This window comes from Lonchura striata, chromosome 1A (assembly GCF_050655825.1).
Source record: "Lonchura striata isolate lonStrDom1 chromosome 1A, ASM5065582v1, whole genome shotgun sequence".
NCBI lineage: Eukaryota > Metazoa > Chordata > Aves > Passeriformes > Estrildidae > Lonchura > Lonchura striata.
Window position 1 is genome coordinate 37,836,477 of NC_140741.1, and position 13,384 is coordinate 37,849,860.

At 37.8% G+C, this 13,384-nt stretch overlaps 1 protein-coding gene and 1 long non-coding RNA gene across 20 annotated transcripts in view; one reads left to right on the plus strand and one right to left on the minus strand.

Moving 5' to 3' along the window:
• Positions 1–13,384, plus strand: part of LOC146763449 (uncharacterized) — a 159,588-nt gene that overhangs the window by 70,681 nt on the left and 75,523 nt on the right. For all 12 annotated transcript variants that reach the window (XR_014951781.1, XR_014951782.1, XR_014951787.1 and 9 more), the window contains one exon: positions 12,468–12,634. This is a non-coding gene — a long non-coding RNA (uncharacterized LOC146763449). The remainder of the gene's footprint in view (positions 1–12,467; positions 12,635–13,384) is intronic.
• Positions 1–13,384, minus strand: part of MET (MET proto-oncogene, receptor tyrosine kinase) — a 104,220-nt gene that overhangs the window by 50,589 nt on the left and 40,247 nt on the right. For all 8 annotated transcript variants that reach the window (XM_085568309.1, XM_085568308.1, XM_021542605.3 and 5 more), the window contains one exon: positions 5,647–5,838. In XM_085568309.1, coding sequence (XP_085424435.1) covers positions 5,647–5,838 — 192 coding nt within the window. The remainder of the gene's footprint in view (positions 1–5,646; positions 5,839–13,384) is intronic.

Below are 13,384 nucleotides of genomic sequence, written 5' to 3' on the forward strand. Positions count from 1 at the left end.
TTACTTGCCTCATTCCTTTCCCTTATCCATCTTAGCCCCTGCCAGAATTCTGCTCCTTGAACCTTCATTATAACCCCATATAACCTTTCTTAGCAAAAAGTCTGGTTAAAAATACTGGGATAAAATGGTTCTCTCGAATAAGGCTTACATTAATGTGTACTGTTGCATGTCTAACAAGTGCAGAGAACCCCCTGGGAGGATGAGTGGCCTGTTGCCTGGTGTGCAGTACTTCAGCAAAGCCTATCTGTACCATCACACTTTGGCTTTTGTGCCCAAAGCCATTTTCTGTCCAGAATCCAAGTTCAGACATGACAGTGCATTACCATGTTTTGCTAATGCTTGGCTTTTCAGCTGGAGCTGGCTCATGTTCAGCCAGATGGGACAGGACTCCAGCCAGCATGTGGCTGATGGCACCTCAGAGTTTATGTATGCCCTTGGGAAGACCCTTTCCTCACCTCCCAGAAGCAACAGGATGAATGGATGCCCCACTGAACCAAGAAGATGAGAGGGCCTGTGGGGGGGTCCCTCATTTGACACTGCTGCTGCTTTGCTGTGCACTGAGTTTCACTGGCATAGTCAGAAGGATTAGGTGGCCCTGCAGCCAAAACTGCATCTATAGAGAGTGGTTGTCCATTGTAGCTGAAAAACATACAGCAAAAACTTCTCCAGTCCTGTCATCCGCAAGAAGGTCACCAACCAGCAGTTGTGGAGCTTTTGCTGGGGTGCTACGTTGCTGAGGCCAGCTTCAAGTGTGGGGGCATGTGCACTATTCTGCTTCCAAACATACTCTCAGGCTGAAATCCAGCCTCTGCTATATCAAGGGAATTGATCTCTCATTCATTGTTATGGCCAAACCAAATGTGAGCTTTTAAGAATAAACCTTGGTAGACGTTCCCATATCCCACACTTCCCAGAGCTACCACAAAGATTTTCCCTTCCTGAAGAACTCATTTCATCATCACTCTAAAAACACTCTCTGAAATAATGCCAATTTTAGGTAGAAAAAACTCAAAATGCCTTGAAACCAAGCAGAAAAAAGAAGATATTTTATCTCAATATATCATGGAGTGTCATTTTTTTTTTTCCCACAAACTATAATTTCCCAAAATATTGGCTGGTAATATAAGTATATTTTCCAGTTGTGAAAAGAGTTGTGAATACTCTGTATTCTCAGAGTAGCTTGGTTTGAGCAGAATAAGGCTGTTTTACACCAGCTGAAAATCTGATTCCCTCAGCTATAGCAGTGTGACTGGGTGCTGTTTTCTAATCAAATAACCACTGTGAAATACCTGATTCACTTTGCACCCAACAGCTGTAGTTACAGTCTGTGTTCCCAGTCACAGTCTGAAAACAAGCACAATAAGAAAGACTGAAACAGCTGCAACTTCTCAGCAGAAAAAAAAAAAAAAAAAAAAAAGAAAGAAGGAAAAAAAAACTTTGTTGTCAGGCTCCAGCTTAGGAAGGAAGTAAAACCATTTTTCTTTTCTGTCTCATGCATGTCAGCTGTCTTAGAAAAATTATTCCTGGCCTGTTTTGTAACAGAAACTCCACAATATTTACTAAACTACTAACTCCAATCTATTCATGGCCAAATACAGATTTGACATTTCTGAGGCAGCCAAAACATGCTCAGTATGTGAATGAGCTGCAGTACTTTTCAGGAGAGATCTGGAATTCACCTCGTGGCCCTAATTATCCTCCTTAGAAGAACACATGCATCTTCTGAATTTGGACCATCCAGATTGATTTTATTTTAGTTCCAGATTTTGGCTGAAAAAAAATAAACATTTGGTGAAGGAGGCCATATTTACTTTCCAGTATTTGTGTTTTCCAAAGCAGTTCAAGTGAATAATACTATTTTATCAAACTAAAAGCAGAAAACTGCAGGTGAATATTCATTGCTTGGATAAAACATACCTGCTTTTGCATTCTGATTATTACTGGTTCTTTAGAAAGCTTTTTTTAAATAAGTAAAATGTGGGCTATGTTCTGAGTTGGGTAATTAGCAATTCTGATGGGTAATGCTGTAAGCTTTGGGAGAATCACTTGTAAAGTTAGGAACTATTGATTGTGATAAATCCCTAAATACATCAGAACCCCTGAATTTGGTAGCCATCACCTACAGAAGGAAAAACATACCTGTTAATTCTGTTGAATTTTGCAGCAATGCTGTGCTATAGCCATGAGGTAAAGAGATAAAAATAGATGGAGATAAAAGTAGAGTTGGAGACAAAAGGAATGCAGAAAGGTAAAAAGTGATGAGTAGAAGAAAAGCGAAAGGAGATGGAAAGATTACAGGAAGGACGAAAGAAAAAAAAGACAGACTCAAGTGGTTGGCTGCTGATCAAATATAAGCAAGTATAATGGGGGTATATGAGAAACATTTTCAAATAAATTTCTCTCAGGTTCAATAGCTGGCTGCTGCACCTATGGGCTTACACAGTGCAGGCTTGGAGCTTCAACTCAGTTTAGATTACAAGATCACTAAATTTTCAACACGTACTCCCCTGCTCCCCCCACAAAATGTTTCATAACAATTAAAAAAACCCCTAAATTAATATAGAAGAAATGTGATTCAAATGTTCATTACTTTCACCAAAATTATGCATACCTGGACATTTCAGGGTGCTGTTGTCAAAGACAGAGATACTGTATTACCACTGCTTTTAATCTCATGGATGGCTGCTAGTACTGAAATTTAGATCAGGAAAGCAAATTGTCTAAATATAGTAAGATTTGGTATTTCAAAGAAGATACAAGATGAACTGAGTGCTCTTGAAGAGCTGATCTGATTTTCTAAATATAAAAAGCTATACATGAATATTTTTTTCTTTTGTTTTTAAATACTTGGCATGATAATATGTTCTCAAAATGCTAACACATTACAACCAGCTTTAAAACAGGTTCCCTGATAGGTAGAATTTTGTAACTAATTTTTTCTGCCTGTATCTGAAGTCAGCTTTGAAGAGCTACAAGCTACAAGGAGATTGCACAGGAAAATTCAGTATTTGGTTGTACAAAGACCTAAAAATATCAGTGCAAATGACTGTGCAAAAGTGAGATGCATAAGTGAGGAGCTGAGGATTCTTTATGATATGTTCCAACAGATTTGTGAATGAAACAAAAAAGAACATTATATTTCTTTGTTAAAAATATGTGGAAGTCTTTGGGGATATATTTTTGATGAATGAAGCCATTGTTAGATTATCCTGACTTTTTTTACCCATTTTACTTCAGTAATGGTCATATAATAGCTTAATTTTTAATGATCTAAATCTCATTGCTGTTAATAGCTATATTTCCATAGAAACACTACAAATCTACTTTAGTTGGGCATTTCCTAATGAACATGTTTGATAGGACTCCTAATCACTATTAGAGAAAAAAAAATGTAAGAGGACATGAAAATTTGAAAAAATCTGTGTCTTCTGTATCCTACAGATCTGGTATCCCTTCCAAAATCATTTAAAGACAAAACAAATAAAACTAACCTTTTATCTGGAGGTAGTATCATTAAAGGTAGTCAGTATGCTTATTCTCCTGCTAGCTGCACCCAACCCTCAAAGAAAGAGCTCTAATTTAGTACAATATGAGCCCAATGCTGACTTCCCCCTGTAGCTGAAGCCAGCCTGATTCAATGATGAGAATATTTCTGCTAATGGCCATGTGCAGTTTACACAATAGCCTTTTCTTTTGATCTGTAACTGAACCTGGAATGGGAAATGTATTCTGGAAATATTTAATTGTTCCTTGAGTTGGGCAAACATCTGAATGAAGTGTGTGCTGCAGGATTTGAATGAATAATTCAAAGAACATTAGAAATAAAAATAATGCTCCCTTGTGCTTTCTACCAAACCTTCCTAAAAGCTTTGTGACAGCCCAGAAGTAATGCTGGGAGTGAGAGAGTAGTTGTTATTAATTGTCTTTTGTAGATAAGGAAATTACTTCAGAAAGGTTAAACAAATTGTTCATTTCACTGTGTGAATCAGTATCTGCTTCCAAGAACAGAATGCAGTTTGGGCCCATGCTCAGTGTGTAGCTCTTAGCATTTGTCTTTCCTGCACAGAAGACAAACTGCAGCTTAAATTTGCCAAGGTCGTCATGGGAAATTAAAGTAAAACTGGCAGGGTTGTCATTGAAAGTTTTGTTAAATTTTTTTGGGGGGAGAAAAGCGAAACATGATTTTCTCTACTTTTTCATCTGTCCTTTGTGGCAAATCACTATGAACTCTTTGCCTGTAGAAGCATTACAGAATTTGCATTATGCAGCTGGTTCTGTGTCCAGTCTGAGCAGAAGACTGGAGGCATAGGATTCCCTTTATCCAGACAGGGTGCATATACTGAGAACAATATATAACCCTATGTACTGCATGTGGCAAGAAAATGAGGAGAAGGGAGAGAAGAAAGGAAAGGTTTAGTTCCATTAAAGGTTACATGTGCCCAACTATTTTCTAATGGAAGCTTATGGGAAATGGGAAAAGTGGAATAGCAGCAACTGATGGTCTTCTCATTAACTCTGATAACTCTCTATAGCCTACAGAACAAGAAGGCTGAAAGACTGTTGATACTTCAGGGAGTTTCCTAGAAGACAATTAGTACTGGTAAATTGAAATAACACAGGTCCTTGGGTGCAAGAAGGATCCAGGCTGAGATGCACATCCAGGCTGGCCTCTGACAGCTGGAAAAGCCAAGCTCTCCAAGGAAGTTACTACAGGATGGTAGTGCTTGAAATAAGTTGTGTGAACTCAAAGTATTTCGTCTTTGTCTTCTGGTGTTTGATTTTGACTTCCAAGATTTTAAAAGACTGCTGCTTGTATGCATTATATTTATTTAATTAGTCACCTACAAAGAAGTCATGTAGTATAATCTACCTGTTTAGATTAGAGGGATATAGACTACTCAGGAGGGTGATTTATCACTTTTTTAAGAAAAACTTGGTTTAGGACAGGAAGAATGGTAATCCAAAAGAACAGAGTGAGATAGGAGTGAGCAAGAGCCTGAAAATCTAATACACATTCAGAAATACTTGAAAGTAGGCGGAGAAGGAGCGAAGGAGCTAATCTCAATTCTACAGCTGTGAGTCACAGGCTATGGGTACACTAATAAGGAATTTGGTGCCAGAGGAGTGTATCAGTATATAGAAACAACTGAGACTCCTGCTTCTACATTATAAACTGTCTTGGCGTTTTACATTGAATAGATTTAGTCTGATCCTCTAGAGTGTAGATACATACGAAGTTCATTTTTGAAGCTGTTTGAATAATCACTGGTTTAGACCTTCCTGCTCCAGCTGGAGTTGAGGCATATTTGATGTCAATCCAAGACCATAATTTCAGTTTAGGCTTCTTTGAAAGAACTCTTGTTTATATGGACCAGAATTATTCTGTGAACTATGACAGATGGAGATCATGGCAGAATTTGCCTCAACCACTGTTTCAAGCCACAAACTCCAGGTAAACACTTAAAAAACTGAATGCTCTATTAGACACTTTACTTATATTCCAGAAGCTGTATTTTATGTGGTAATTTCAATTTTCTAATGCCCTTTTAAACTGCAGTAATAATTCTCCTGCCTGTTCACCATCCTGGCTAAATGCTGGTATGGTTTTTTATGGTGAAGTTACTGTAGTAATATGGTAATATTTACCTGCATGAAGCGGCCCTCTGAAGTTCCCAGGTTAGCAATGGTAAGGTTCCCTTTGGTGAAGACGGATATCGAAGTCAACAGGACACTGTTGAACTGGCCCATGAACAAGTCTACCCTCTGCAGAGGAGTCGTAACTTCTAAGCGATATTCATCATCTTGTGCTCTGCAGTACGAAGCATTTCTTGAAAAAGCCTGTTTGAAAATGAAGTACAGATGAGTACTGTCTTTATGAGTAGCAATAGATCTTTGTCAGAATAAAACCATTTAGCACAAATGCATTCGACCAAAAGTATTTTAAGATGTTTCAAACTTAACTGCTTCATCAGTTATGATGTTCCACAAGGAAGGCAAAAACTTCTTAATGTTATGGGAATGTTACTATTAACTTTTAAAATCATATCTGCAGGAATAAGACATCGGGTCTTTATTTAACTACATGATATGTGTATAAGCAAATTTATCAAGGTATCCTTTTTAATATTGACTTTAATGCTGCTTCTCCAAAAGTCTGAGAATTCTTGTACTGCAGAGACTGCCTAGTGACACACCTACTTCTAAACAAGTTTCCTAAAAAAAGATTCTCTAACAACATGATTTTTTACATTAAAATACAAATTTTGAATATTCTTCTCCCTCTATTTTCACCACCTTTTTCAGAGATAAGACACTAAAGCAGAGAAGAAGCCAGAGAAAGAAAAGGGAGATAAGTTGGGAAAAATAGGTTTTTGACTGTGTGTTTAAAAAAAAATAAGGGAAAGACAGATTTTGTTAATTTCTCAGATTATCAACAGTTCATGCACTATTTTATCTGATCTCTAGATGTCTTGAATATAATAAAATAATAACTGCATTTGCAGGATTTTCTCTTTCATTTGGGGAATAGAGATTGCATGTTTTTAATTTTCATTGGAAAAAGTCTTGAACAATACACTTCAAGTTATCTCTGAAGAATATAACCTCCTAACAATTCAATAGTAATCTATTAACTGATAATTTCATTACTATTGATACTACATCATCTGGTTTGGGGACATTGTATAAGGATAATAATCAGGAATCTCTTAAGTTATCTTTAACCAGTTTAAATTTGGAAGTCATGTAGCATGTTCCCACTGTGACATACTTGTTGAATAAGCATTTAGGAAGATTATAAAGGATCTTATGGTGGTTCCCTCTTTTGAAATCAATAGTGAGCTTAATTTCTCCAATTTTTTTTTTAATTGATTTGGTTTTTGTCACAAAACATGTTTTAAAAACATGTTTTTAAAAATCTTTTAAGAAGCTTGAATGAAATCTTTTCGAGACAGTCAAGAGTCTAGTTACTAAGTCAAATAGATCTGCTTAATCATACCCTTAAAGAGCATGTAGAAGTAAAATTTTATCGTCTTCTTTTCTAGACGTCTTTCCTCATTCAGATGTCTTTCCTCAAAGCATGAAAAAGAAAGCAATGAATTTAAATTTCTTCTTGGCCTAACTGGTGAATTCTGGACTGAAACCCAAGGTGTTGATAATATTATCAATGAAATGTTCAACTTAGTAGCTCAGCCCTTTGCTGTTGAATTGTCATGTTTCTGAGCTGAGCCCAGCAACAGCACTAGTGGGTGAGGTTTTCTGTGGTCCCTAGGAGTTGCAGTCAGCAATGGTGCCAGCTTTTCTGAAGGTGCCCTGTCAATTTACATTTAGGTGAAAGCCCACATCAGACCAAATGAGCAGCTGACATCTCTGTGCAGTGTCTTAATGATACAGAAAAAGGGCTTCTAAATAAAGCCTGTTAAGGTACAGCAGTGATTAACAGTTTGGTTATCCACATACTAAAGGTTTTATTGCATTAGTTTTCTTATTAATTGTTAATATACAGTGTATTTTCTTCAGTGGGAACTGAACTAATATTTTGAACTAGGAATATTGAACAAACTTTATTTTTTTAACCCAGTATTTGACTGGGTTAAATCATCAGTGGGCAAGTTTGGCTTTTTTTTGTTTTGGCCACCAAAAAAGTGAAAAGATGTACTCTGTTGTACTCATATCCTACCAGTGTAAAAGTATTTCTGAAACATCTGTGCAGATTACTCATACAATGAGTATGAATAGTTCAAGTGCAGAAAGATGTACAGTTTTCATGCTTTTTGAAATAAGGCAGATTTCTGATTTTACCCTCCCGCAATATGGGATCTTTGCTCTTTCCTGTAATGGCTTTTTTCCTTTTTTCCAAAGGCTTTGCAGAGAGATGTTTCTGTGCTAAGCTTAAAGTACTTCCTCCTACATAGTCATTTCAGCACAATTCAAACATCCTAACCTGCTGCCTCATGAAACCTTGTTCAGGCTTTTCGGAAAAGGTAGCTAGATTTTCCTGCTTACCCTGACACCTTTCTTAGCTTCTCCAAAGTCAGCTAGCCACAAAGTTAGCTCAGCCTTCCTCAGAGATGCCATAATTTTGTCTATCTGCTGAAGAACCTGCAGATTGTTACACATATGGTTCTTAAAAAATCCTACATATGGATTAACCATAATGTAGGGTTTGCTGTTCAAGAAATGGGAAGGCTTTGATCTTTGAGTAGAAATGCAGAGATTAAAAGGCTACTTAGAAAACTAAAGGAAGATTGATAACAGGGAAAACTTTGTGAAACATGCTGCTTTAAATTAACACTTTTAAGTCTGATTCTTTCTCCCTCCCTCCCTCCCAGTATACACATAACTATCCATTTGGCTGTTAGTGTGGAAAAATAACTGATGTCAGATGATGCATGCTGGATATCATGCCAAGTTGTGTGAGAAATCACACAACTATTGAAATGGACAATTAGAACACGGGTAAGTGCCAGGGTTCAGCTACATTGTTTGTCTTGTAGGACAAGAGGTGCCAATTGTGCCTGTGATTCACAGAGATGGCTTTGTTCCTGTTAAGCTGGCACAGGTGTGCTGCTGGAATGCAGTGAGGTGTGAGCAAGCCCTGCCTTACAGCTGTGTCCAGAAGGCTAGAAGATAGTTAATATTATCTTATTTGTTCATACGGGAAGCTGTGGTGTTCTGGAATTTATAATTGATTTGGTCTACAGAAGACAAACATGCCAAAAATGTCTCTAGACATCACTGAGCTGAGCTATCAGGAGCTGTCACTGTTTTGCAGCTAACTGATGGTTTATGTCATATTCAGTGAGCATTAAAAGAAGATATTTCAGAAAGAGTTCCAACTTTGAAGCCAAAAGTGCAAAGCAGAGAAGGAATTATTACAAAAACTTGTGAAAAATCTCAGAAAAATACCTGGTCAGGTCGGTGTCAGAAAAATGTTCCAAAAGCCTAGTCTCAGGTCTGAATACTATACCCATAAAGAAATTCCAAATATATTTTTTGTGAGCTTTTCTCTAATTTGCAGTGACTGGAAATTGGAGAAACATTCCTCCAGGCTTATTCTTCTAGAGCTGGCCAAAACCTGCTCTTAGTTAAGTGCAGTGCTCATATAGAAAGTGATATTATGTATAATATCTTGATATTATGTTTAATGTCTTGAAGAAACTGGAGATCAATTACTTAATCACTGCAGAACATTTTATACTGTCTTGTGAGCCACTTGGAGGACAACATTAAAATTAAAATTTAATTTGACAAATTGAAGAAATGGTCTGAAAGTAACTAGGGGATATTTCCTAGCACCGATCATAAAATAGTGCAGTCATGATGTAAAGCTCAATGGAAGTGGGAATATGCATGAGTTTTATTTCCTGCTGGTTTGTTTATGACTTTTAACTTGCTGGCTGTCAAGAATCTGAATTCTAAGTATCAACAATTTTTTTATCAACATTGGGAACACTGGGATTCTCCCTCAAGAGAAGTGGTCACCTACAAGAGTGAACAGCATTTCTCCTTTCATAGAACCAAAGAATCCCTCAGGTTGGAAAAGACCCTTAAGGTTTGTGGCATAACTTGGAGTAGGGAGAAATAAGCTATTGTTAAATGACCTGGATCTGCAAATAGCAAAAGTATTTTTCCAAAGAAACTACTGTAGAGCTTCTGAATTAATAGGTGATTCTACATAACAAATTGGTGACCAAGACCATTAGTGTGTAAGTTCCTTGTCTTTTCTCTTGTGGAAATCAGCAAATTAAGATGAATAATCAAACTACAGTTTTCAGAGTGGGTCCTATTGGAATCAAACACATAATGGTGAAGAATTTACATGTACAACAGATTCTGAACAGGAAAAGTAACTATGAGGAACACAGAAGAACCTTATTGTATTTTCCTTTCTAAATATTTCCATGTATTTTCAGCCAATGTAACTTTGCTATTCTTGAGGCATCTTAATTTTATGGGTAGTTTGCATTATTAATCTTCAGGTGAGAAGTGCATTTGATCACTGCTTCTCTCCGTTGAAAACACAAGAATGCAATTCTGGCCCAAATAATTCAGTTAAGCCAGGTAGTTGTCTGAGGGTGAGAGTGACTTGATAATCGTCATGGTTAATTATGATTCTTGTAATCCTAATGAAGGGAAAAGTTAATCATATTGAAGGGCACAATTTTGCCAGTGGAAGCCAATTCATGTGCTAAACAGTTCCCATAGGAGCAGAGACACGGTGATTCTGGTTTCTTCTGGACTGGTGAACAACACCTTGAGGGTGTGTGGGTGCTGTGAACTCAGTCCAGTGTTCATGCAGGACAGAACATGTCGGGGACAGGGGACTGGGTTCTCTGTTTCTAAGAACTTCTGTTGAGGCAATAAAGCTTTACTCTAAAAGTTAAAAGAGTTTCTTCCTCTTTTTGTTTCAAACAAAAAAAACGTTTCTCTCTTCTTCCTTCCCACTCTTCCAATACTCCTCATGTGTTTGAAGGCAATTCAAAGATTTTTATATGGAACACAGAGAAAGCCATGTCCCTTTCTGATAATAAAATTTCTAAAAGAACTCCATCAGTGTAAAAATTTTACACAATAGCATTTCAGTAGCTCTTAATACTTGTTGCTTTGACCTACTCCTAAAATGAGATGGGGGAAGTCACTGTACTGATACTCCACTTAAGGTAATAGGTAAAAAAACATCTATGTTAAATGTAATTAGTTAATACAAATTAAGATGATTTCATGTTCTTTTGTCAAGATCATTCAAAGAGTTATTTGCTTTTGTCATTGAACAGTACTGCATTAGTTCTCATAATCTGGTTAGTGCATTAGCACTAAGTAAATCCTATTGATTCAGCAGACAAAATGGACCGAAGTAATCTTTGTGTTTTGCTGATTTCCTTTATATTAATTTAGCATTTAACTCAGTATACAGATTATCAAAGAAGAGGTGTTGACTAATTACACATTTTTAAAGAAATAAAGTAATGCATTGGAGATATTGTGCTGATGGAAGCAGTTTGGCTGTACATTTGTAGTGTCAATTAGGTGCATTTTTTATAGAAGTCCTTACTGAAATGGATGCTGTGGTAAAATTGAAAAGCTGGGAATTCCATCTTGACCAGCTATCCAAAGATAATGCTGAGTGTCGAGACCCTTATTCCAACAAAACATTGCACAACAACTGCATGTCTAGCCAAAACAGTGGTGCAAGACATGTGGGATAGGAAGAATTCAAGAAACTAGAAGAAAATCATGCAATCTGCCCTAATTTCCACAGGCTGTGTATAAAAGCAGGTGACATCTGCCTTAAGAAAATTAAGCTGTCATTATCACTTCCAGCAAGATCATTTCTCTAGCATTTCTTTGTTTTCACACACCCTGTAGACAGTGCAAATAATAATTTCATGTGGCTTACATTTGCTTTCTGAGCCATTTATGCCATGGATCTTCTGCCTCAGCATTATTAATTTTTTTTTTAATTTACTCTGGGATTTGATTCTGGTTTTACTTGTATGTTTGGAAATGAGGAGTAATTCCACTCTTATGCAAAAGCTGTCTGAGATCAGAAACCCACATGCCACCTAGAAAGTTTGAGTAACACAGCTCTCTCCTGGATAGTAATTACCTACTGTTGCTTTAGTGAGCAATAATCATGGCCAGATGTGGTCCTGAGTCACAATAAGTAGAGTAAGTAGAAAACTGCTGAGGAAAGGTGGGTGCTGAGTGAGCTGAAAGGCAGAGTCTGCTTTGTCAGGACTTATGCGTCTCTTCATTGTTTGGCAGCAGAACACGAGGAAAATTCATTGCTTGCTTAGATATGTCAACCACCTGCCAAAGCCAGGTGGGATGAATCCAGGACTTAGATCTGCACTGCATAATCAGCTTCTCTTTCTCTGGAGCTTGGAATTGTGTTTCAAGAAATCCAAGCAGATCTTTCAGAAGGGGCTGAGATGGTCCCATTGCAGAATAGTCAACAGCAGACTTGACGTTAACTTAATCTGGGATTAAGAAATCTTAGAATTTGGTCTGAACCCAGGAAAAGAGGCTCAAATCTGTATTTTATACATCTTCAGGGAGTGTCCTTAGTATTATATAACTACTAGTATACATTTTGGACATCTCTTTTTGTGAGACTGTAGAATTTTTCTAATTTGAAAAGCTACATAGGATAAGAAAATTATACTTTGTCCAGTTCTAGTCTTTAGATTTATTTTAGAGCCTTCAGAAACTGAGACATAAAAACCACATGACCAGATATTCATTTTAACAAAATAAAAATTACTTTCTGCCTGAAATGATTTCTGTGCAATTCCAGAGGAAAGCAGCAGAGTCACTTTTCCACACTAATAACCAATAGGGAACCCTGCCTTCAGTGGAACAATTTGATTAAAAAGTCTGGAAATGGAACATTATTAGTAACTCTGACTGATAAAGCTGTGCCCTTTGCAGAAAATGGTAGTTTAATGGATACTACTTTTTCACAGAGAAATCCAGCTTTCATCAAGAAGATGATAAAACACGCAGCAGCACTGGGAAGCAAGGAAAGACAGGTCTCTAACTGGACACCAGGAGAAGGAAAACTGTAGATTTTACAGACATTGGTGACTGAGAGGTACTCCATAGCTCCTGGGGATTGGAAGAGTCTACAAAGGTACGTACCACTAGGGTTGGTGTGGTACTTTCCAAAAAAATCTTCCTGATCTGCCTTTTTCCTTGTCCTGTCCCTCATGAGGGTGTCCATGAGTCCATGTGGCCAGTCCCAGAGATGGAACAGCCATTACCTCTGTAGCCAAGTGTTTGCTAAATCTGATTCAGCCTGAGATAACCTTACCTAGCCCCACAGCTATGCTCATACTCACCCCTACACACTCATACTTGTGTCTCTGCCATGCAGTTTAACTGGAGACCAGACTCTCCCTGCAATCCCTTATGCCTGGCTGTTTGTGCCAGTCAGGTTTTCCATGCCCGGGTGCGTAGGTGGCCATGTACTTAAAGGTGGAGGGGATCTGGCTTGTGAGCACACCCTGCCTGCCCTGCACTGCTACAGGCACAGCAGAGACCCTCAGTACTGCCAGGACCCACAGCAGAGAGGCAGTGAGAGCAGAACAAGAATGGATGCAGCCTATCCCCTTGTTACTAGGGTTTAGCATGTCTTAAAGGGTGCCAGTGCACTCTGCACTCCTCATTTATTGTTCTGAGATGTCAGAACCCCATAGAGGAGCTCGCATACAAATGAGAACACATTTCATGCCCAGGCAGAGTGCTGTATGCCATCTGATATAGCATTTCTAGGGGAATAAATGACTGGGCAAATCTAATGGATTCTGGTATCTGACTTTTAGGAAAAATATTCAGTCACATTCTACTCGCAATATAAAAACATCTCCATGCTGTGAGACTA